Source organism: Pogona vitticeps, chromosome 8, assembly GCF_051106095.1.
Source record: "Pogona vitticeps strain Pit_001003342236 chromosome 8, PviZW2.1, whole genome shotgun sequence".
NCBI classification, from domain to species: domain Eukaryota; kingdom Metazoa; phylum Chordata; class Lepidosauria; order Squamata; family Agamidae; genus Pogona; species Pogona vitticeps.
In genome coordinates this window covers 4,460,633-4,486,075 of record NC_135790.1, presented here as the reverse complement: position 1 = coordinate 4,486,075, position 25,443 = coordinate 4,460,633, and the positions used below count along the sequence as shown (strand labels likewise).

At 46.6% G+C, this 25,443-nt stretch overlaps 1 protein-coding gene across 2 annotated transcripts in view; it reads right to left on the bottom strand.

Moving 5' to 3' along the window:
- BMP1 (bone morphogenetic protein 1) overlaps positions 1-24,286 on the bottom strand; it is a 136,059-nt gene extending 111,773 nt beyond the window's left edge. For both annotated transcript variants that reach the window (XM_072978866.2, XM_072978867.2), the window contains exon 1: positions 23,887-24,286. In XM_072978866.2, the coding sequence (XP_072834967.2) occupies positions 23,887-24,028 (142 nt within the window). In that variant the 5' untranslated portion in view covers positions 24,029-24,286. The remainder of the gene's footprint in view (positions 1-23,886) is intronic.
- Between the last annotated feature and the right edge of the window lie 1,157 nt (positions 24,287-25,443).

The window sequence follows — 25,443 nt, the reverse complement described above, 5'->3', positions numbered from 1 at the left end:
CGAAGCCTGGAGCCTGCCAAATGAATCCGAGAGATAATCTTGCATGGTCTTAAACTTAATCATCACCAAGGTAGGAAAATCAGGGGACCAAGCCCCATTGTGCCAGGCATCTAAAGAACCCGATGCAAGCGTATGCCAAGAAATTTATTAACTTTGTTTAGCTGTTGTGTATGGACAAAAAAAATTTGTTTAGCTGTTGTATATGCAGTCAAAACATCTGGCAGCTGTCCATGGAAGCCATTTTTAGATTGCCCAGAATACACTGCTTTAGAAAAGGCCTTGTTCCTATAAACAAGGAAAATAATAGTAAAAACGAGGAGAGCCAAAACTCAAAGATAAGAATGTCAGATATCATACTTCCTCACTGAGCTACTGCTGTCTTGTGATTCTCCGCAGGTGAGCCCTATTTCCTCTTAAGAATTTAATTTGTGAGCAGCAAATCTGAATAATTTACTAGACTCTGGCATTTCTTTCTGGAAGGTTTATATTTACAATTTCCAAACCCCACCCTCTCGCCCACAAACAGCCTGAAGTGGTTCTCTTATCTCTGAACAATGATCGGAGACAAGAGCTTCTCCCTCCATATGCACATGTGTTCATAAATGAGGCCCTACCAACTAAACAATAGTAGCGTGCGGCCCGGGCATTCTGTTGGCATGCTGGCCCCAAGGTGTACAGAATCATTATCATCCTTGCATCAGGAAAAGGTTCTCCTTTGTTTGATCTGAGAATGGGAATAGAGACACCAGCACTAAAGCCTGCAAACCAAGTCACTGGTTAAGTGCACTACTGTGCAAACACAGCGCTGCTTGTTGTAATCCAAATGACACCAAAGTATTTGGGGCTGGTACTCTGCAGAGTCTGATGTACATGGGAAGCTTCACATCCTGGTGTTAATAATGAAAGGAACAGTAGCTGAAATGTGCCAGAGAGTTTAATCAGGTACAAACATCCAAAGTATAACACACACCTTTGATTTCAGATTGCCGTTTTTTAAAGACTACGTGCTGTTCTTCACATATTTTGTACAGATAACAGAGCCGTGTGATGCAACAAAAGGTGGTTTTTTTGCACGGTTTCAACGGTGATAGGCAATCACTGGTTTAACTGCAATGCTGCCATCAAGACCCTGCTCAAAACTTGAGTTCGTTCCTGATGGGCCCAGGGAGCTGGCTTGAGGTTGACTCAGCCATCGCTAAACAGAGCACCAGATCACTGGGTATGGGAGCCTGCAAAATTGTAAACAGCCCAGAAAGTCCTTTAAGCCAATGGCCCCCAACCTTGGGGCCTCCAGATGTTCTTGGACTTCAACTCCCAGAAGTCCTGGCCAGCAGAGGTGGTGGTGAAGGCTTCTGGGAGTTGTAGTCCAAGAACATCTGGAGGCCCAAGATTGGGGACCACTGCTTTAAGCAATATGAAGCAGTATATAAGCATCATTTTGATGGACACTAGAATTTGAAGCTCTTTGTGATGTGCAGATTCCTCCACCCCATTCAGTGCATTCTCTATATTTTGGATGTCACCTGAACTGCTTCTGTTATCTTAAACTAGGAGCAAGGAATGAAGCCAATGACCAGATACAATGGCAGAACAAACCCATTAGAGCAGAGGATAGCGTAAGTAGTTTTTTAAAAGCACCCAAGCCTAGGGTTCCATGTATTACATCCGAAAATTTTTACTCCCAAGATGACCAGCACCCAAAACTACATTCTGAAAATAGCAGGAATTATACATCTTACATACGTCTTCTCTTATTTTGTATAATATATTCTCCTGTTGGCCATCAGGAGGTATACAGCAATAGAGAATGCATTTACATTCTCTCTGGAAACATTATTTTATTTATCAAATTCTCCGCTTGCTATAGCTTGATCAGAGCCTACTCGTGCACATTATAAGCACAAAAGCTAGAAGTTTAGCTTCTTTTAAAAATAAAAACAGACATTAAGGTTGCCATGAAGCTTGAATCTGTCAAACTGCATTGTGGAACACAGGGGTAATGGCTACGAATACTGCGAAGCTAAGCATTACAGCTTGAATCAGATGGGACAGTCAGTGCAATGTTAAAGGATGAAAACATGCTAGTGTTTCAGGGACGCACCAGAATCCCTCCAGACTTCTTGGCCAAGGAATTAGAATTCAAATGAAGCCCATGTTTAACTCCTGACAACCAATCACAAAACAGAACAATTTAATATGCAAGATACAGGCGGCTGGAAAATCTTGTGTGATGACAATTGAACTTCCTTGGAAAGGTATGATTTGCTGCTTTTAGTAACAAGTTGTCTCTGGCATCTAATTCAACTGTGATGAGTAAGCCATTTTCCCAGGATATTGTTGCAAGAGATCCCTGTTGTAATTCAAATCACGGGGAAAGGATTTGGTCTTAAATGGGTGATTAAGAGCCATTGACTTCTAAAAAGATCTGATCCCAGTTTGTTGACATAGATCGACCCAACTGCATGCATTTTTGCTGGCTGAGGAGGCTATAAGGAATGTCATAATAAGCATATGCACTGCAGAATTTACCACCCCACTCCTGGTTGCGCCCTTTTCTGCTAACATAGCACACAACCCCAATACACAAGGACATTTGCCTGCACAACTCTTGTTAACTTGAAAAGGAACTGGGCCAGAGCAAATCTGGGGATTTGTTCAAATGCCTTTCATTTCAAGGTGTCCGACAGGCCACCCAACTTGCTGTACTTAATGGGACCCCCTCCCAAAACCCACCATTATGGTATTTAGTTCATGTTGCTTCCCACGAGGGCTGCCTTTGGTCTGATGCCTCCCCCACCCGCAGCATCCTCTTTCATGTCCTTGAGACAGCCTGCTGCATGCATTAAGAAGATACACATGGCAAGCATCCAGCCTTTCCGTTTGGCACAGCGCTGTATTACTGGAAGCATCCCTGGAAAAGCCAGGTAATACTGAGGCCATGCAAATATTTTCTTTATGAACCACTGCTCTGCTGGAATCTTGCTCTTTTCCGGATGTGGAGTGGATTTATTTTTGCTTTTCCTCTGCAGATATGTTTTTCCCCCCAACTAGCGCGGAGAGGAAGCAGCCCCAGGAAATGCTTTCTCTTACCCCACCTACAATCGCCTCAGGAGACCTTGTTCTTATATTGCAGCCTGTAGTCAATAAAATTCAGGAAGTATCTCCCCCTCCCCTCCCGTTCAGCCAGGCCATTTATTTCGACCCCTAATGACAAATTCACATTTTAGCTCTGTTCTGCAATTACCTGCTACGAGACACTGGGATAGTTTAAGTGTACAGTCATGTCATTCTGGGATTTGACACTACAGGAACAGCCTTGGGAAATGTTGTTCAAGGTAACTCTCAGCCACTTTGTATAAATTGGCAAAGTGCAGCTTGCTTCAAACAAAAAAGAGAAAGGAAAATGAAGAATAAGAAGAATCTTACAACTCGAGTGCTGGAAGGGACCCTACAGATTTTATTTATTTGTCTGTTTAATTCGTTTAATCACCCATCTAGCCTACAGCCGCTCTGTGTGGTCCACGATGTAATCAAATTGTGACCATAAAGCCAATATAAAACAGAATCAAAGCAATATATAAATATCATGAAATGAACAATTTAAAAATTATGTAGTTCACAGTTGCCCATTAAACACTGAATACTTAAAAGGTGGTAAGATTGAGTTAGAGGCTGAGAGTTTCAATGGGTTTCCACTGGTGGAAATGCTTGTCTGGACAGCCAAGTTTTAAAGAGTTTTTTTTTAGGGGGGGGAAGGCTATCAAGTGAGGGGGGCGGACGGATGTCTGGAGGTAGTTGATTCCAAAGTTTGGGCAAGACCACTGAGAAAGTGTGACTCCTAGTCCTCTCCCTTTGGGCCTCTCTCGGGATCAACACCCTCAGGGGAATCAAACTCCCAACCTCTGTCTTCGCAGCCAGAAACCTAAACTGAGCTGCATAGTTGTGAGGTAATGATCTTAGAACGGCAGAGATGGAAGGGACCCTATGGATCATCACATCAAGCCCCTGACAAGGAGGCACCATGGGGGAATCAAACTCCCAAACCTCTGGCTCCACAGCCAGATAACTAAAACACTTGTTACTGTTGTTATTCTACTTCTCTTTGGTTTTGATGCTGTTCATGGGTAAGCAGCTGTGTTGGTTTAAATCAAAAGCTAAAACCAGTAAACGATGAATAAAAAGAAAAGGAGGAGGAGGAGGAGGAGAGGAAGGGATAAAAAGATCTGATGGGACACTGAGAGGCGAGAGGGGCAGAGAGACCATGTAAAGCAGGGGTCCCCAACCTTGGGCCTCCAGATGTTCTTCAACTTCAACTCCCAGAAATCCTGGCCAGCAGAGGTGGTGGTGAAGGCTTCTGGGAGTTGTAGTCCAAGAACATCTGGAGGTCCAAGGTTGGGGACCACTGATGTAAAGCCTGAGGGGTGCTTGAATACCGAATCCAGCTTTGGTGTTAGGTCTGAAGCGCCTCACAGCAGCTTCGCCACCTCAGCGCAGGCAGCCTTACGACGACGCCAGAACATGGATAAAGGGAGAGGTGGTCAGCTTCGTCTTTCCTCCGAGCAACCCAGCTGGCAAGCACAAAACAAAAGCCTTGTACCTCTCTAGGGTAGAGTACTATAAAGCTGATACTCTGGGAACTTCCAAGATAATCTGTATGCCACAATTTGCACACTCCGAAGCAGTGGTTCATAACTGCACCCTGACGTCCACCATCGCTCCCTCCAAGGACCTGTGTCTCACAAAACAAGGATGCATTTCCCCCAGAAAGCCCATTTATAGGTTTACAGGCCGACGGTAATTATAGGTTTTCCACTTAAGGGTTTAAGAACTTTTCCAAGGAGGCTGGTGAGGATGTGTGCCGTTTTGCCATCCTCAGATTGGACAACAACAGGAAGCAGCACATTCCTGGTACACATTAATGGCCAGGAGGAAAACACAGGCCAAATCCCAGGGCATAAGCATTCCAGCAAAAAGGCTATGGTGTTACTTACACCAGCAAATTACTGGTAATTAACAAGTCAGCACTTTGATTCCTCCTGGTGTAAGTTGAGTGGTTTGGTGCACAGTCAAGACTCCAAGAGGTGACCCATTTCTTAGTGCTAATTTGCCTCTGGCAGTTACTTCCCTTGTCCTCGTCCTTCGGCTGGCAGAAACGCACAACAGAATTTTGGCCTCAAAATGTGCGTCTCTCATTGCGACTAGCCTGGCAAAAGGTCACAGGCAGATCATCCCTGGTGGAGAAGCCGGCCAGAGACCGTTTATCATCTCACGAAAGGGTTGTGAAAATGGTTCCAAACTTTTCGCGAAGCAGAGCACCACAAAACGCTGAGCGGGCCCCATATCCTGCATCTGCTCGGTAGGTCATCTTGATTAGTTAACAAGGAATAACCACAGCTTGATTATCCAAAGGACTAGGATCCAAAGTGATGGAAAAGGATCGTGGCACATGGCCTCATAATCTAGAATGGATTTGGTCCAGTTGGGACTTCAGATAGGCAGCAAGCATCCAACAGCACAGAGTGGTTATCTTTGTATTGGTTTAATCATTGCAATCCTATTTCTTGAGAGCACAACGATCGTATCTCTCCTAGGAGAAACTTCAACAGCCTGATGCCCTCCAGATCTTGTCGGGAATATATTTTCAGTCATGCCTACCATATTTCCCAAAGTCATCAACCTTCCTCCCCAAAAAGAAGGGACGGAGGGAGAGGATGGGAGGAGAGGAGAAGAGAGATCACAGGAATAATGAAAAAGAAAGAAAGAAAGAAAGAAAGAAAGAAAGAAAGAAAGAAAGAAAGAAAGAAAGAAAGAAAGAAAGAAAGAAAGAAAGAAAGAAAGAAAGAAAGAAAGAAAAAGAAAAGAAGAAGAAAAGATCTAGCATAAAGAGTCAAAGATCAGAAGATTTCCCAAGCCATTCCTGTAATGCAGAACAGGATACAATTTATTTATTTATTTATTTATTTATTTATTTGCAATTGATTCCATTCGGTTTTCCCTCATGTTTTGCACAGCTCCATGTGAAACTAGGTACAGTAAATGGACAGCGCTGATTTACACCTGGCTTCTTTTCCTTCTGGATCTCCAGGGAATGTGTGGGATTTCATTTCTGTTGCTTAACCAAACACATTAATCTCCCAAGGACAATGTAAGTACACACATTCTGGGGACATGTGTTTGGTTAGTGCTTAGTAGGGCTTTCCACATGCAAAGCTCTGTCCAAACACTGACTAAGCCTGCTTCTCAGCAGATATGAGATAAGAGCAATTTCAGCATGTGCCCATAGGGCATGCGCACCCCTCCCTCGGTTCTCAGTCGGCCCAAGGATATACCTGGATAGAGGTGGGAGCAAATCTATGCATGTAAGTATTCTACCTTTGTGAGCAGTGGAGAAATTGTGGAGTGCCCCCAAGCCCCCGATGCTAAACATTTCAATGCTAATTCTCCTATGTTTTGAGGCCCTTTCCAAAGAGGGAGCCATGTCTGTCTGTTTCAATAGGCATAACCAAAGCAAAACCTCCCGTAGGACCTTTAAAACTCATACATTTACTACAGGGCGAGGTTTCATGGATGACAACCCACTTTTCCTGATTTTTTGGGTAACCCATAAGAGGCGATGACCAGTGAGATCTTGGAACCAAGGGTAGAAGTAGAAGACATCTTCCTTCGGCCAAGTTTCTTGCATTTCCTTGTGTTTCTTTCTGATCGGTCACTTCTACCTCACCTTTCCTCTTATCCCACTCAGAGGTGGTGACTTCCATGTTTCTCCCTGAGATGGGAGGTAATTTGCCTATACCAGTGGTTCCCCACCTTTGGTCCTCAGAGATCCCCCTTTCTTGAGGACAAGATCATCCATCGGTTTGTGGGTAAGTTTAGCTGGACGCAGGAGAGCATGCAATGAGTTTCATGACTGCTGCGCAACCAGCACCTTGTCAAATAGCCATGGCAACTTCTGTGATTCCTTTGGTGGATGCATAAATAATCAGAATGATGCTGGCCGCCGTCTCATTTACAGAGCTGATTCTCAGCGGCCAGATATTTTGTTCCTTAGCTGTTGCTTCTTCTTTTTTTTAAGCACAGAAAAGCAGCCTTAAAACCAGTGCATCTGACAGACATTCATGATTCAGTTTTAATGGATTATGGCCCCAGCCCAGCACAGGATTACGTGCGCTTTAAGCCCAATGAAATCAATGGGCTTAGTCAAGCTTAATTCTGTGTTGGGTTGAAGCCTATATCTGTAGACCATAATATGCTGGTACATATTAAATGTACATTTTATTTTCAACAGAGAAACGGTTTAATTAAATCTTTACCCCCAATTTAAATTTAAAACATCGATTAAAAATATAAATCAATTTGAGCTGCTTTGAACAGAAACATAATGGCTGAAATCCTGTTGTGCATCTCTGTCTGCATAACCGGAATGATGGCAGCGGCACCTTGCCCCTGATTAAAGGCTCCCTTTTGTACTTTCAGGGTGCATACAGTTTGCATACAATACACCAAAGTCATCTTCATCTCAAAAGGAAATCTTTAAACAGGGGCAATCTGCTACCGCCAGTGACAGAGTTCCTGTTATGCAGGTGGAACCTACCCAACAGGATTTTGGCCGTTACAATGTAATATTTATCTTCCATATGTAGAATTCATACAATATATATATGTATACCTTTGTGCGTGCATGTGTGCATTTCTAGATCTTTCAGTCCCATTCAAAATTGATATTTTGGAGGGATAAAACCTGAAACAAACAGGATTGCCAGATGCCCTAAAGACTGTGTGTTTCGGTATAAACTTCACAGCCATGAAACTCACCAGGTGACCCTAGGCTGGTCACTACTATAGTCTGTTTCACATAATTGCTGTGCAGATAAAACAGGACAGGGGAAATGATGTCTATTCCCTTGAGCTGGGAAGATGAACGGCAGATAAGAAACAAACAAAAATGGCATATAAACGTAATTGCCAGAAAGCGATGTGCCCTCTACAAAAGCCAAGTGGGTGACATCCGTGGAAAGTCACTGTCTTTTTGCATCAGGGCTTTAGGGTAGTATAAAGAGACATCTACGTTTTCCTCCTTTCTTTTAGAAAATGAAAATGATTTTGTCCAAGTGTGCCTTTGATGGACAACTGGCTCTGAGAAGCTGCTTACTCTCTTGTGCTTCTGTCTCTCCTGTGCCAGAAAGACGGGCCCAAATGAACCCTTTCCCAGCACCTCCCTCTCTGAATTATAGACTGCAAATAACATTATATATATTTGGAATATAGCTGACAGCTCACAGCCACAGTCAGGAAGATCTCCCCAAGTTCCTCCCTTCTCAGCATTTAAGATCATCGGAGGAGGCCCTCCTCTCTGTCCCATGGCCAGCGCGGGCGCAGCAGATGGGGAGACACGACAGGGCCTTCTCGGTGGCAGCTCCCAGGTTATGGGAGGCTCTCCCTTGGGAGATCAAGCGGGCCCACCTCCCTTCTACCCTTCCACCAAGCTAAAGACCCATCTTTTCAGGCTGGCATTTAACAATCAGTCCCTGAATGCCTTTTTTTAAAGTTAAGTGGCTTTTAATTATTCAATTGTATTTTAGTTTGCATATAGTTTAATTGTTTTGTAATGTTTAACTTTCTAGATTTTTGAATCTATTCTTTTTCATATTGTGATTCACCTTGAAGCCTCTTATCAGGAGAAAGGTGGCCTATTAAATGAATGAATGAATGAATTCCTCTTTACAAACTACACTTTTAATGTGTCTCTGAGTGGGTAATGCAAAAATGTAAAGTGTGAAACAGACACCTGAAAGTGTACACTTTTTTGTGTGGACACTCTTGTCAACTACAGTACTTGTCATGCTGGGGGCAGTAAAAAATTTTTCAAATCTCTTTTTTCCAAACTCACAAACTACCTGGGCTGGTCTCATGCAACAGCTTTCAAGCTGGGCAGTGCTCTCTTCGGCTGAGTTTGTTTTGAGCGGATGCCAGGATCCAACCCACAGCCGCCCAAGTGGCTTCATGTACAGGACCTGCTGGCTCATCCCGCCAGATGGTCTTTTATAGGAACTTGGGTGGTTCCCACTCATGGATGGGGAGAGTCCTTCTGACAGCAGAGATAATTTTTGCTGACCCAAGACAACCTCCCTTCCCTTCTCCACCCTGACTCTCGTTTCCGTCCAGGGCGAGGGCATGGCGGCAATGTGGGATTTCTAAGGGTAAAGCCGGTCCGACCTCAAGCTGTGTTGCTTTTCTGGAGCAAAACCGCCTGTTGCCACCGTAAACAGCCGGCTGGTGGGTCTGAGGCCAGCCAGAAGCTGGGCGGGAGGGCAGATCTTTGCAGCTGTAACCAGAATCAGGGAAACCTTTCACCAACCTAGGAGTGATTTATGTCTGACAGGAGGAAAGCCTAAGGCAAAGGCCAGGCAAAGCTGGTGGAAAAAAGGAAAAATTGATTCTTACTTGAGGTCCTCTCTGCAAACATTTACACAGGGAACACCAGGAACAGGGAAGGCTTCACATTTAGACACACACACACACACACATTCCTGACGTTTGTGCCCTATTGCTGTGAGAGCACTGGGGCAGAACTCAGGGGATCTGCGTTCAAATTCTAGACTTGGAATACAGGCAACCTTACCAAAAGGGATTATTTTTTTGATGACACCGAAGCATGTAATAATGATGAAGGAACCTTGTGCGTGAATTCCACTCAGAAAAAAATGGAAGTAGAAGTCATCTCGCATGCTTGATTTAAAGCAGATGTAAATAAAAGAGGGCATTCCTGTGGTGTAGGGGTCAGGGTACTGTACTAGCATTGGAAAAGACTTGGGTTCAAGTTCCTACCAAGACATGGGTTTCACTGATGATTCTGGGACAGACACTTCCTCTCAGTCTAACTTGCTTCACAGGGTTTTTGTGAGGGAAAAAAATATGAGAACCATAGATTCCATCTTGAGGGCAGAGTAGCATGTATACATTACTGAAACAGCGATGTCTACGTTGGCTTGGGCACGTCGTGAGGATGGCTGATGGTTGGATTCCAAAAGATCTCCTGGATGGAGAATTAGTGCAGGGAAATCGCCCCAGAGGGAGACCACAGCTGCGATACAAGGATCTCCGCAAGCAGGATCTGAAGGCCTTAGGAATGGACCTCAACAGATGGGAAACCTTGACCTCTGAGTGCCTCTAGAGGCAGGCGGTGCATCATGGCCTCTCCCAATTTGAAGAGACCCTTGTCCAGCAGGCCGAGGCAAAGAGGCAGTCCCGAAACCAGCAAAACCAGGGAGCTGGACAGGGGACAGATTGGATTTGTCTTCAGTGTGGAAGGGATGGTCACTCTCAAATTGGCCTTCTCAGCCACACTAGACGCTGTTCCAAGTCCTCCATACAGAGCACGCTACCATAGTCTCTTGAGACTGAAGGATGCCTAATCTAATAATAGTGCCAGGGCTGACAGAGCATGCTGGACAATGGAGGGTGAAGCAAAGCCAGGTAATCTTAATTTTAATTCCTTTCCCCTTCTCTTGCAATAATACAATACAACTCCTTACCATTTAATATCTAAATGAACTGAAAAAAATAGCCTTTTGTGTTGGTTCATATTGTCACAAGGCAAAAGCATAGCCTCTGTCCTTCTTTCCAGCCACCCAGCGGGTAAAGACACAGGTCAGAGGGTTTGGCTGTGGGGAGGGGAACCCTTGCCCACGGGGGCTGTGCCCAATATATCCTAACGAACCACCTCCCATTGATTAAGCAAAACTTTGCAATTCCTACCTTTTCCATTTCTATTCTGGCTGGCTGTGCAGGAGAATACAGGTGTTTTAAGAGACTGTGAGCAATCTTGTTCTCTTGGTAAATCATAACTGCCTGGGGAAATCGAATTGTTACAGCATGGAAGAAGAGGTGGAGAGGCAAGACCTTCAATAACTAGCGGTCGTTTGCAGAAACTAGCTGGGTTTCTGTGCCAGCATTGCCAGGAGAAGAGGAGCCTCTTCTCCTGGCAATGCTGGCACAGAAACCCAGCCAAGAAACTGCGTTCAGCTCAGTATTGATCTGTGATTGTTAAAAGTATGATTACAACTCAACTGGACTGCTATTCAGTGGTTTAGGTCTCTGGCTGCAGAACCAGAAGTTGGGAGTTTGATGCTCCTACTGTACCTTCTTGACAGAGGTTGGCTTAATGATCCATAGGGTCCCAACCAGCCCTGCAATTCTCAGATGATGATGATGTCTATGCAGATCAGCCAGCAGGAGACGGCTGTTCACAATCGCAAGTGGATGCGTCAAGGAAGGTAGAATTTCTAGCAATGGTTTTGAAAAGCCACCTGGACACTCGGTGATAGATCTGCAGCTAGAATTGAGTGTCAGAGATGGGCCGTGATGCATGCCTGCATCCTGTTTAAAGAAAGGGATGTGCTGGATATATATATGTATTGTATTACCGCATGCTTAGAGCTTCCAAGTTCGCACAGCCCTGTACTCATTAAGGAAGCTGACTTTGCCCAGTGTGCCCATGTGGCTGAAACAAAACTGACGATGCTTTAAAAGTGCTCTGCCAGCACACTTTATTATATTTCATCACTCCCTTTTAAAAAATGAAGACCCCCGTCTTTTCAACACACATATCAAATGCCACTATTACGAAAGCAGACTGAAATCTCAGCTACTTGCACAAACAGGGGTTCAGGTGTGGGGAATTCAACACCTTCTCTACCACCTGGACTATTTCTCAAGAAAGGGTTAAAAGGAGGGCAGGAGGAACTATACCAGGAAACTATAGTAAGAATTCATTGGTATAGCAGGGGGAAAAGCTTTTGGTTTTTTATTTTAAAACTACAATTCCCAGAATTTCGCAGCCAGCAAAATGGGAACGGCAGTCCGGCAAAGTCATTGCAAAGTGTTTCTTTGAAGGACTGAAAGAAAACTTTTCAAAGGAAAGAGGATGTTAATGAATTATGTATGATCTTGTCAGTAGGAAGTTTATGGGTGTCTATGATTTTTTTCTAAAATACAGGAGATAAACTGTTCTGTTGCGTTCAAATGTAGTGTGATGACAAATCTGTGACGGATTCAGTTTGTTACTTCATATGCATTCTACATCTCTCTCATTATGTCTATCCCGGAATGTGAGGGAGTGTGTGTCTAGATACTTCGCAACATCAAGTCAACACTATACAATACTCTAATTATGTCTACCAATAATGTAAAATCATTCCTATAAACGTTCACTGCCACGAATATTTCACCTAGTATATATGCAATTAAGCTAACACAGGTTTCAGGGATGAATCAGTAAAAATGCTAGGCTTGGTTTGAAATAAACTGAAATGACAATCCTAACTTGACGATAGCCTTGCACTCCCCCCACCCCCCGCAAATATGCTCTTACGTTTTGACTGGTGAATAAGCAACCTCTGATTACACTGCAACCTGGCAACCTGGCCTTCAAGGAGGATAACCCAGGAAAGTGCCACGTTTACATGCTTGACATAAATCAAAATCATGATGACTCACACCCTTAAAATAAGGACATGAGCTTAAAAGGGCAATGTCAAAGGGCAATGCTTTAAACCTAGAAGCTTTCATTTGGATTCTGGTTGCCAAGATTGGAAATAAATCGTAACATACTTTTAAGCTTCACATGCTTCGTTTACTATGAGGGCTAGAAACTTAATACTGTAGTTGAAGAAGTTGTTATTAAAGACTCAGGTTTCTAGCAGTAGATGGCAATCTTCAGATTCTTAGTTGTTGTTTAGTCATTCAGTCGTGACCGACTCTTCATGACCCCCATGGACCAGAGCACGCCAGGCCCTCCTGTCTTCCACGGCCTCCCGAAGTTGTGTCAAATTCATGTTGGTCGCTTCAACGACACTGTCCAACCACCTTGTCCTCTGTCGTCCCCTTCTCCTTTTGCCTTCACAGCATCAGGGTCTTTTCCAGGGAGTCTTGGAACCTCAGCTTCAGGATCTGTCCTTCCAGTGAGCACTCAGGGTTGATTTCCTTCAGAATGGATAGGTTTGATCTCCTTGCAGTCCAGGGGACTCTCAAGAGTCTCCTCCAGCACCACAATTCAAAAGCATCAATTCTTTGGCGGTCAGCTTTCTTTATGGTCCAGCTCTCACTTCCATACATCACTACTGGAAAAACCATAGCTTTGATGATGCGGACCTATGTCGGCAAGGTGATGTCCGCTTTTTAAGATGCTGTCTAGGTTTGTCATCACTTTGATCCCAAGAAGCAGGCATATTTTAATTTCATGGCTGCTGTCACCATCTGCAGTGATCATGGAGCCCAAGAAAGTAAAATCGGTCACTGCCTCCATATCTTCCCCTTCTATTTGCCAGGAGGTGATGGGACCCAGTTCTAACTGTTGCTTCCTGCCCCACATATAGGTTTCTCAGGAGGCATATAAGGTGGTCAGGCATTCCCATTTCTTTAAGGACTTGCCATAGTTTGCTGTGGTCCACACAGTCAAAGGCTTTTGCATAGTCAATGAGGAAGAAGTAGATGTTTTTCTGGAACTCTCTGGCTTTCTCCATAATCCAGCGCATATTAGCAATTTGGTCTCAAGTTCCTCTGCCCTTTCGGAATCCAGCTTGTACTTTCTGGGAGTTCTCGGTCCACATCATGCTGAAGCCTACCTTGGAGGATTTTGAGCATAACCTTGCTAGCTGTGAATTGAGTGCAATTGTACGGTAGTTGGAGCATTCTTTGGCACTGCCCTTCTTTGGGATTGGGATGTAGACTGATCTGTTCCAATCCTCTGGCCACTGCTGAGTTTTCCAAACTTGCTGGCATATTGAGTGTAGCACCTTAACAGCATCATCTTTTAAGATTTTAAATAGTTCAGCTGGAATGCCATCAGTTCCACCGGCCTTGTTGTTAGCCATGCTTTCTAAGACCCACTTGACTTCGCTCTCCAGGATGTCTGGCTCAAGGTCAGCAACCACACTATCTGGGTTGTCTGGGACATCCATATCTTTCTGGTATAATTCCTCTGTATATTCTTGCCACCTCTTCTTGATGTCTTCTGCTTCTGTTAGGTCCCTCCCATTTTTGTCCTTTATCATGTCCATCTTTGCACAAAATGTTCCTTTAATAGCTCCAGTTTTCTTGAACAGATCTCCAGTTTTTCCCTTCCTATTATTTTCCTCTATATCTTTGCACTGTTCATTTAAGAAGGCCCTCTTGTCTCTTCTTGCTATTCTTTGGAAGTCTGCATTCAGTTTTCTTTAACTTTCCCTATCTCCCTTACATTTTGTTTCCCTTCTCTTCTCTGCTATTTTGTAAGGCCTTGTTGGACTTTCCTGCATTTTCTTTTCTTTTGGGACGATTTTTGTTGCTGCCTCCTGTACAATGTAATGAGCTTCCACCCATAGTTCTTCAGGCACTCTCTCCACCAAATCCTCGTATTACAAGGATTGTATTACATGGATTGTATTACAGTAGTAATAAGCACATACAGTAGGATATGGTTTATTCCAGTTCAGTATACAGAAATGGCGCCATAAACCATTTTTCTTTTTAAGCGCTGGTTCAGCTTCAAATTAATGTTGATACAGCTTGGAAAGCAATCCCTCAAGAGGTTAACAACAACAACAACAACAACAACAACAACAACAACAACAACAACAACAACAACAACAACAACAACAACAACAACAACAACAACAACAACAACAACAACAACAACACTTTTAACCAAGGAATGCTGTTCTGCCAAAGCTCGTGTGGGTGGCATTCATGTGTGGTATTCTACATTGTAGTGGAAATTATATCAGTCCAACCACATAGAATCATAAAACAAGGGAAGTAGAAGATGCTTAGAAGGCCATCAAGTCCAACCCCTGGTCAAGGAAGGAACCCAAATCAAAGCAGACCTGACAAAGGGCGGTCCAATTTTCCCTTGAATGGCGCTCACTGCCTCCCTCATCGCCATACTGCTCTCACAGTTAAGAAGGGTTTTTTTGGTATTCAGTTAAAATTTGGCTTCCAAATGAGGTGGCCCAACATGGTATAGTAGACAGAAACTCAGACTAGGACTCGGGAGAGCTGGTGTCAGATCTCCTTGGAAATCTGCTTGGCCCTGGGGGCATGGAGGGGATAGCCATTGTAAACCCCCTCCTTGAACATCCCGCTGTTACATAACAGCACTGATGTTACCTGTCTGTCATGGGTTTGGAGGGAAAGTTCCATCCTATGGGGAGTGGAAGGCGGGACATCAGGAGGAGGGGCTGTACTGTATAAATAAGTGATGCCTGTGTGGTGAAGATGGTGATGCTGAGACAGACTGTGAGACACTGGGTTGGGACGAAGCAGCAGCTGGGGAAGAAGAAGCTGTTGTGGGAGTCTGGGTGTCTGACAGGGTACTACTGTGTGTCAGAGTACCAGCCTGAAAGGTTCAGGGGTCTGTTGGTTAGCCAGAACTGATGGGTTCAGGGTCTGTGCTTTAAGTTAAAGGTTCTAGGTGAACCAAACTGTATGCTTGTGTGTGTGAGAATAAGCCACGTTACTTTATTTTATTCACCTGATTGTTTTATTTACCCTGTTTGTATTTAAAATAAACCTTATTCTTTTGTTGTTTAAAAATCCATCCCTGGTCTGTGTGACTTATTATAGGGAATGGTTGGTGGCAGCTTAGTAACTGTGTGATAGATCCCAGTAGGTCTGGGTTTGTCACATTGATTGGTGTCCAGCGTGTGGGATACGACTGGTCCAGTTGTCCAGCGGTCCAGCAAAGCCTTGGCAGGTGTGCCCAGAGCAAGGGGGGTCTAGTCAGGGACAGTCTGAGGCGCGTAGGTAATCTTCTAGGTGTACCTCACGGGGAGGTGCGCTAGTAGAAGAACGTGCCAACTGGGGAGACTTAGATTAAGGTGCTCTGAGGCAGCCTAGTTTTGGCGGGAAAACGCTGAGGAAAAACTGCGTAGCAACAGCGAGCTAGCTTGCCAGCTGAGAGGCCCAGCAGAGGGGGGTAGGCTCTGACTCGATACTGTTGCAACTTTAGTGCTGAAGAACAGCAGCCTAGAAAAAGCTGGTTCTGAGGCAAGAAGAAAAAAAAAAAAAAAAAGTGGTCGTTTTATTTTGAGGCTTGACTTTTTAAAGCAGCCTGTTCTGAGGGGGGGTATGCCCTTGACTCGAAGCCAAGTAGCAGACATGAGTGAGGTGAAAGACCCCCAGATTGACCAAGGTTCTGAGGATGAATTTGGCTCAGTGCAAGGTGACAGCACAGGAGAGCAGGACCCAGAACTCAGAAAAATACTCCTAGCCCAACAGCATGAACTGAGGGTGAGGGAAATGGAGGAAAGATTAGAGAGAGAAAGAAGAGAGGAAAGGGAGAAACAGAGACAATTTGAATTGGCATTGGAGAGAGAGAAAATGGCGTTTGAATTAAGAAAACTGGAACTGATGAACCAGAACAATAATAATAATAGGGATTCTGAGGGAGGCCAATTGTCTAAGGCTGACCTGAAGAAATTCCCTGTGTACCACAAGGGAGATTGTCCCGAGGTGTTCTTTTCCTTAGTGGAAAGAGCGTTTGTGGACTTCTCAGTGAGGGAAACTGAGAAGATGACCATCATGCGGTCTTTAATCAGTGGTAGCCTGGCTGAGGTTTATGCCGAGATGCCTGAGGAACGGATGAAAGATTTCGCAGAGTTTAAAAAACTGGTGTTTGCAAGACATGGGATAAATGCAGAGCAGCTGAGACAAAGGTTCAGGTCCCTCACCAAGAAGCCAGAACAGACTTTTACCCAAGTGGGGGCCCAATTGGTGAGGCTGCTTGAGAAATGGCTATCGCAGGAGGGAATAGAGACCTATGAGCAGCTTAAAGACTTGATAGCCCTGGAACAGTTCTATTCAGTCCTGCAGGGGGAATTGAAATTCCAGGTGAGGGAAAGGAAACCGAAATCTGTGGCAGCAGCCGCAGAGATCGCAGATTTTATCTCCCAAATAAGAAAGCCCTTGGGTGAGGGGAAATCTGTACGTAAACCCAAAGAAACCTACAGCAAGTACTCTCAGGGACCAGGGAAAAGCCAGCAAGGGGGAGGGGCCCATGGTGAAGGGAAGCCCTCAGGCATGAAACCAAGCCCTCAGAATTTGGAGGGAAAACCGAAACAAGAGGAGAGAGAATCCAAATACACTAGAAAATGTTATTTCTGTCAGGGAAAGGGTCATCTAATCTCAGAGTGTGAAAAATTAAAGCAGCTAAAAGGAATGGTGCCTCAGAATTCTAGTGGGACCAAGCCAAAAGCTGTGTTCTGTGTCCAGAAAGAGCAAGGCTCAGTGTCACAGAGGGAGCCTGTTGCCATGGCTACTCAGTCTGGGACAGCTGCCTCTGCTGATCAGGCTGAGGAAAATGGTCCTCTTCTGGAGGTAAAGCGCTGCTTGCTGATAAAAACAGATTCTCAGTTGTTTGAGACAGCAGGGGTGGACGTAGGAATACTTGACCGTCAGTATAGGGGGCTGCGGGACACTTGTTCCCAAGTAACCCTATGCCATCCAGATATCATCCCTAGGGAGTTTATAATCCCAAATGAGAGCATAAAGGTAGCAGGGATTGAGGGGCAGGTAATCTCTCTGCCAATAGCAGAGGTACCTGTCAACTTTCAAGGCTGGAGGGGAGATTGGCGGATAGCGATTTCATCGACTCTGCCAGCAGCCGTGCTCGTGGGAAATGACCTGGCTGAACATGTGAAACGGGTGCTAGTGATTACACGTTCACAAGCCACCACAGGGACAGTTCAGGGGGGTAATGATGAGCCAGAGACTGAAGCAGAGGGGAGTTCAGAAGCTGTGGTGGAAACCTTAACCACAGACAGCAGATTTGGACAGGAGCAAAAGGCAGACGCCACTCTCCAAAAGTGTTTTGAACAGGTGACTGACGCCCAGCTAACACCTGAAACCCCAGTGAGATTTCTGGAGAAAAAGGGGATTTTATATAGAGAGACCTTGAGGAACATCTCAAAAGGGGGAGATGGGATCAGAAGTCAACTGGTGGTACCTGAAAAGTATCGCCCCATGATCTTACAAAGGGGTCACTCTGACATGTTTGCTGCACACTTAGGAGTGAACAAAACACAGCAGAGAATCACACAGAATTTCTACTGGCCTGACATAGGGAAGCAGATCAGGGAGTTCTGTAAACAATGTGATGTGTGTCAAAGGCAGGGGAATAACCGCGACAGGACCAAAGCAAAGTTGTGCCCTTTGCCTGTGGTAGACACTCCGTTCAAATGCATAGGGGTGGATATTGTGGGACCTTTGCCCAAGGCCACAAAGAGGGGGAACAGGTTCATCCTAACAATTGTGGACCATGCCACAAGGTATCCTGAAGCCATACCCCTGACTAACATTGAAACTAACACAGTGGCCGATGCTTTGGTGGGGTACATGTCCAGGATGGGATTTGCCTCAGAGATAATCACAGATTTGGGCACATCGTTCACGTCAAAGCTCATGAAACGCTTATGGCAAATCTGTGGAATTAAGCACAAGGAAACCACTGCCTATCATCCAGAAAGTAATGGGTTAACTGAGAAGTTCAATGGGACTCTGATGCGCATGATAAGGGCTTACTTGGCAGAGAATCCAAACAATTGGGACCAGAAGCTGCAATCCCTTTTGTTTGCTTATCGATCGGTGCCACAAGCCAGTACCGGGTTCAGTCCATTCGAACTTTTATTTGGGAGAAGGGTGAAAGGGCCCCTTGATTTGATCAAACAAAATTGGGAGCAGATCACCCAGGATGACCCACAAGACGTTGTGACTTACATAGACACCTTGATGAATGACCTAAAGCGAAATCTAGAGCTGGCAGCAGAAAACCTGCAAGCGCAGAAGATCAAACAGAAAACATGGTATGACCGCAAAGCTAGAGAGAGGCACTTTGACCCAGGGGAGGAGGTGCTTTGGCTTAGGCCCTGCAGAGAGAATAAGCTGCAGCTCAAATGGGCAGGACCATATAGGGTCATTTCCAAGATGTCAGACCTGAACTACCTAATAGAGCAGGAGGAGAACCAAGCAAGGAGGGTGGTTCACGTGAATGCCCTAAAACCCTACTACAGAGGGGAACAGAGGGTTTTATTCGCGATAAAAGCAGCTGAGAGTGAGGAAGCTGAATTACCCTTCTGGGAGGGTAGAGGGGAAGTAAAATACAACCCAGAGGAGGTTAAGATCAGTCCTGCACTCACCCAAGACCAGCAGCAAGAACTAAAAATGCTGCTTAGTAAATATCAGCAGGTGTTTTCTAACAAGCCGGGGATAGTGAAGGGAGTGATGCATCGGATCCACACAGGGGATGCACCCCCGCAGGCAGTATCCCCATACCGAGTAACGGGACCCTATAGGGACAAGGTGCGGAAGGAGCTGGACGAGATGCTGAGGGAGAACATAATCGTCCCCTCTTCTAGTCCTTGGTCCTCTCCAATAGTCCTTGTGGACAAGCCTGATGGGAGCATTAGGTTTTGTGTCGATTACAGGAAATTAAACCGTGTAACCACTCCTGATGCCTACCCAATGCCCAGGCTAGACAACCTGATTGAAACCATAGGGGGTTGTCGGTTCATCTCATCATTGGACCTGGTAAAGGGATATTGGCAATTAAGAATTGATCCCAGGGATCAAGAAAAAACTGCCTTTTGCAGCCCTTTTGGTCTCTATGAATTTCGAGTCCTGAGCTTTGGTCTCAGAAATGCACCAGCCACATTCCAAAGGCTGATGGACCAGACCTTGGCAGGGCTCAGTGACTTTACAGTGGCCTACATTGACGACATAGGGATCTTCAGTAATACCTGGGAAGATCACCTGATACACCTGGAGTTAGTGCTGCAGAGGTTAAGTGCAGCAGGGCTAACAGTAAAGGCCAGCAAGTGTCAGCTGGGTAGCCCAGAAATAAAATACTTGGGTCACATGGTAGGGGGAGGAGTGATAAAACCCCTGGAGGCCAAAATAGAAGCTGTTCGTGATTGGCCTAGACCCAACACCAAGAAAAAAGTCAAATCATTTCTTGGGTTGGTGGGCTACTACAGAAAGTTCATCCCGAGGTTTAGCGAGATTGCGGCTCCGCTGACCGATCTGACGAGGAAGAAGGCTGATGACCGCATCCCGTGGACCAGTGACTGTGAGGCGGCGTTCCAGAGGTTGAAGGAGGCGTTAATCAACTATCCTGTCCTGCGTGCTCCAGACTTCGACCGGGAGTTCATCATCTACACCGATGCGTCTAACAGCGGCGTAGGAGCAGTTCTGTGCCAGGAGGATGAGAATGGTGACCAGCATCCAGTGTCCTACCTGAGTAGGAAACTTCAAAAAGGTGAGAGACATTTGGCAACCGTGGAGAAGGAGTGTTTGGCCATAGTCTACGCGATCCAGAAGGCCAAGCCTTACATCTGGGGAAGACATTTTATTCTGTGTACTGACCATTCACCATTGCAATGGTTAAAGACAATGAAAACCCACAATAGCAAACTTATGAGGTGGGCTTTGAACTTACAGGACTATGACTTTGAAGTGAAGGTGGTCAGAGGGTCAGTGAACTGTGTTGCTGACGCCTTATCAAGAAGACCTGAAGACTGAAGACGGCGAAAGAACATGGACTATATGTATATAAGGAAAACAAAAAGTTAAAATGTACCTGGTTTTGAATTTGGTTGGTATTAATAAAGGTAAATTGATGTACTGTATATGGTAAAATGTTTAAATGCATATTTGCTATGGTTAACTTGGAGTGTAAGTATATGTAAGTATTATATGGTATGTATAAATGTTGTTGTGTATTTTATGCAGGTTGTTTTTTTGGTGAAAAGCACTTTTAGCTTTCCCCCTACAAAACAACTTATAAAGAGGGGAGGTGTTACATAACAGCACTGATGTTACCTGTCTGTCATGGGTTTGGAGGGAAAGTTCCATCCTATGGGGAGTGGAAGGCGGGACATCAGGAGGAGGGGCTGTACTGTATAAATAAGTGATGCCTGTGTGGTGAAGATGGTGATGCTGAGACAGACTGTGAGACACTGGGTTGGGACGAAGCAGCAGCTGGGGAAGAAGAAGCTGTTGTGGGAGTCTGGGTGTCTGACAGGGTACTACTGTGTGTCAGAGTACCAGCCTGAAAGGTTCAGGGGTCTGTTGGTTAGCCAGAACTGATGGGTTCAGGGTCTGTGCTTTAAGTTAAAGGTTCTAGGTGAACCAAACTGTATGCTTGTGTGTGTGAGAATAAGCCACGTTACTTTATTTTATTCACCTGATTGTTTTATTTACCCTGTTTGTATTTAAAATAAACCTTATTCTTTTGTTGTTTAAAAATCCATCCCTGGTCTGTGTGACTTATTATAGGGAATGGTTGGTGGCAGCTTAGTAACTGTGTGATAGATCCCAGTAGGTCTGGGTTTGTCACACCCGCATACCTTGAAAACCCTACTAGGGTTGCTATCATTGAGAAGCAACTTCACAGCACGTAGCAACCCCAAACGCAGGAGACGGAACAGTTTCAGATTAAAACAGGACTTCTGTGCACAAGGAAAGGAAGAAAATCAACAGCCTGGTTTTCTGCAAATCCCTACTACAAACTTTAACCCATATATTAGGGGCGCAGCGGGATTCAGCCCAGTCTCCACTGACACTCTCACTCTCCCAGTGCTGGGGTCGGGGTGGGGAGAGCACCTCTCTATAAAGTGACAAAGCCTGGTTGCCTGCCCGTCGTAATGGGAATTAAGACACAGAGTTGTAATAAATAAGAATAGGTTGGGTATACTAGAGAATTCGTTTGGCTCCTTAAACATGGCATGTTTTTGTTGTATGAACAGAACAATTGTCATTTTGACTATCAGATAAGTTTAAGGAGGAGTTAGCATCCTAGCAACTTCCTGGCTGTTACCCGGCATCTGATTACTTATCTGCAACTCATCCCGGAATATGCTCTCAAGATCATCACGTATTGCTGTCTACCATCATTTAAGCATCCGCATTAGAAGTGTCAAAAGGAGTGGGGGGTGAGTAATTGATCACAGACTGGTAGGGTGTGTTCTACTTATATCAGAGGCATTTTTAGCCAGTGGCTACGGGCCCTCCATACTCTGCTGACAGTACATTGCCAACCACCCACAAAAACCTGTGTTCTCCAGGACAGATGCTCTGCCACTATTTCCTCAACACTGGGCCCCGTCCTCTTCCACCCTTCCTTCTCTTCTGCTGTTTGTGTGAATGAAGTGGGAGAAGGGGCAGAGAAAAGCAAAAGCCTCGGAGGCTGTTCCCTGCTTCGGCCGTGGCCAAGCTGGCACTGTCAGAAGTCATTGAGACTCCTAGCGCTGATTGTCTCGGGAGGAGCATTAAAATGCTGTTCAGCAGACCTCAGGTTCAATCGAATTACACCCTTGGGGGGGGGGGCTAACGAAGGTGATCCAGGGCCTTTGGCCACAGAAGGTCCGAAGGACGTGGCCTGGAGGATCAGACAATGCATTTCAAAACGTTGACCCCCTGCCCTGCCCTGCCCTGACCCTACACATAGGCAGAAGGTCGGAACCCGCCTAGCTTCATGTGTCACACCAAGGTTTCCATATGGCCGGGGGAACGAGACTGGTCATGCCAAACCACGGGACAGAAAGCAAGGGAAACTGCCATCTGGAGGTGTTCTACAACACATGCATGCTTAAGTACAACACACACACACATACACATATTAATGGTTTTAACGTTGCTGGGCTTTACAGGTGATCCACAGTGTGTCATCTCTAGCAATCCTGGGGATGGGGAGGGGACGGCGGCAAAGGACCTTTCCTTCCTTCCTTCCTTCCTTCCTTCCTTCCTTCCTTCCTTCCTTCCTTCCTTCCTTCCTTCCTTCCTTCCTTCCTTCCTTCCTTCCTTCCTTCCTTCCTTCCTTCCTTCCTTCCTTCCTTCCTCTTTTTGACAGCTCCCACCCTGTGAGAGGCTGTAAGGGCAGGGGCTTTGCTGAGAAAGAGGACGCGTGAGGTGAGGAGAGGAGAGGTGAAAAGGTCTCGCTTCAGCCCTCAGGCACCTTGCGGGCACAAACCAGATGCTGCTCTCGAGGGTGCGCACCGCTGGCCGGCCGCTTTTCTGGCCCTCCTCTCCGCTAGAGCATCTGTTTACTTTCCTGCAACCCATAAACAACCCCTCTGGCGGACATACACACACACACATACACCCACACACACATTAAGGCCTCCGGTCCTGCCATCACCCCCAGCACACAAAGACCCGCTCTAACCACAGGCGACGTGGTTACCGGCCAGGGAAAAAGAAAAAGGCACGGAACAAGAATAATGGCTCAAGGGAAAGCCGCAGCAAATGGTCTTGCCGTGATTGGGGAAGCGGTGATTTGGAGGGGGGGGGGGCAAGAAAGAAAAAGAGAGATTGAAAGGGCGGGGGGGGGGGAGAGAGAGAAAGACTGTTCCACAAGTCCTTTACTTTTACAGCTCCGTTCTCCTTCTCGGTCTGAACTTTTGAAGTCCAAGAGTTGTTTCAAAGCCCAGAGAAGAGAAAGAACTTGGTGGCGGGGATCGGGGGGGGGGGTGATTGGGGGGGGAGGGAGAGCGGAGGGAGAAGGCAAGGAAAAAAAACTTTCTCTTTTCTTTTGTCTGCGAGCTTCGCTGCCAGCTGGGCAAAATGCAGGACCCAGGTTTCTACCAAGCCCCCCCCCCCTTTGCCCTTCTCCCCCCCCCCACCGGCGCCACGAAGCGGTTTCCAGGCACACAAAAGAGCCTCCCCACCCACCCCGATTCTCCTTCGGTGACCCTCCGTAACGAGGAGGAGGAGGAGGAGGAGAGCGCTCGCCATGGATCAGAAAGGCAGAAGCTTTTAGCAAGAGGACAAGGGGGGGGGGGTCCGTCCCCTACCGCCGGCCAGAGGTGTGGGGGGGGGGCGCTCGCTCCGCCAGCTCTTCCGCACCCCGAAGCTTACCCGCTTTGCAAGGGTCCTTATAGTCAATGGGATCGGGGTCTTCTTCCTCTTCTTCCAGGACATAGCTGTAATCCGTAAAATCCATGGTTTGCCCCAAAACCAGGAAGGAAAGGAAGAGCAGTCCCCCCCTGGATGCAGGCATGCTGGCAAGTCCCGGGAAAGGGCTCCCACGGCGCTGGGAAAGAGGGTTTGGGAAAGGGAAAAAAAATTAAAAAAAAAAATTCAGGAGTGGGAAAGGGGAGGGGGGGAAGAGGAATGGAAAGAGATGGGAGGTTCCCCCCCTCCTCTCTCTCTCTCTCTCTCTCTCTCTCTCTCTCTCCTTTTTTTTTTCTTGTAGGGAAATGAGATCTGGCGGAGGCGGGTTCAAGCGCCGGAGTTCAGCCCCCTTGATCCAGCCCCCGATGGCAGCGCAGCTCCAGGAACGGGGCCAGCCGGGGAGGGGGAGGCAGCCCGCGGGGGTGGGGGCTCCGGGAGGCTGGGAGGGAGGAGGCCGAGACCGGGCAGCTTTACACCCGCAGGAAGATGCGACCCATCGCCTCCTCTCTCTCTCTCTCTCTCTCTCTCTCTCTCTCTCTCTCTCTCTCTCTCTCTCTTCCCCCCCCCCGCCACGCTTTTGTTGGCTGGGAAGGCGATCGCCTTTGGGAGGGCTGGATTTTTTTTAAGGGGGGGTGGGAGGGAGGGAAGGAAGGAAGGAAGGAAGAGATGGCGGTGGTAGGAAGCCTGGGCAAGAGATGATCAGAGCTTCTCCCCCAAAGTTTTCTGCCCGTCAAGAAATGGGGGATGTAAACAAAGCCTGTCCCCCACCCCATAGTGGACCCCCATCTCTCTATGCTGCCCCACTCCATCCTTCATCCCCACCCCCGTGGGGTTCTGTAGAGAGAAGCCTTGACGAACTCTTCTTGCTGACTGGTTGGCGGGGGGGGGGAGTTTGGCGAACGGGCAGGAGGCAGGAAAGGGCATTTTAGGACAGAACTGAGCCTATTTCGCTCAGCCTGGAACCTTTTCAGGAAAAAATATGGGGGAAGCGGGGGGGGGGAAGAGAAGCATGAAGATCTCCGGGCATCGTCAAGCTGAGGGTTGCCTTCGGGGGGAAAAAGAGGGGGGATACCTGCACAGGTCCTGGGGGGGGCCGCCAAGGGCTCGTTGCCCCCCCAGCCACCCCCTCCACCCAAAAAAGGAAGGGGGAAAAATAGGGAGAGGGGAACGGATTCCAGACCCCCGAGTTGTCTGGAGGGAAAAAAACTGAGCCGGTGCAGTCTCGCTGTCTCCCCCGCCCCCTTTCCGGATGTGGGTTGCATGCAGAGGTTGGGAACATCTGGATCCCCGGAGATGGCTTGGTTGGGGGGGGGTGCGCAAAGACTGGATTGCTATGAACCAAGAAGGGGACTGGCATGGGATGGGGAGGGGGAATGCCCCAGAAAGGGGGGGGGGGAAGAAGGGTGAGAAAATCCCCCAGAGGATTCTGTTAATTTTGGGGGGGGGGAGAGAGATGTCCCCTCCCCCCTAGAAATCTTTAAAATAACTCCTGCCCAAGGAGGTGCTCACAGGAACCCACGT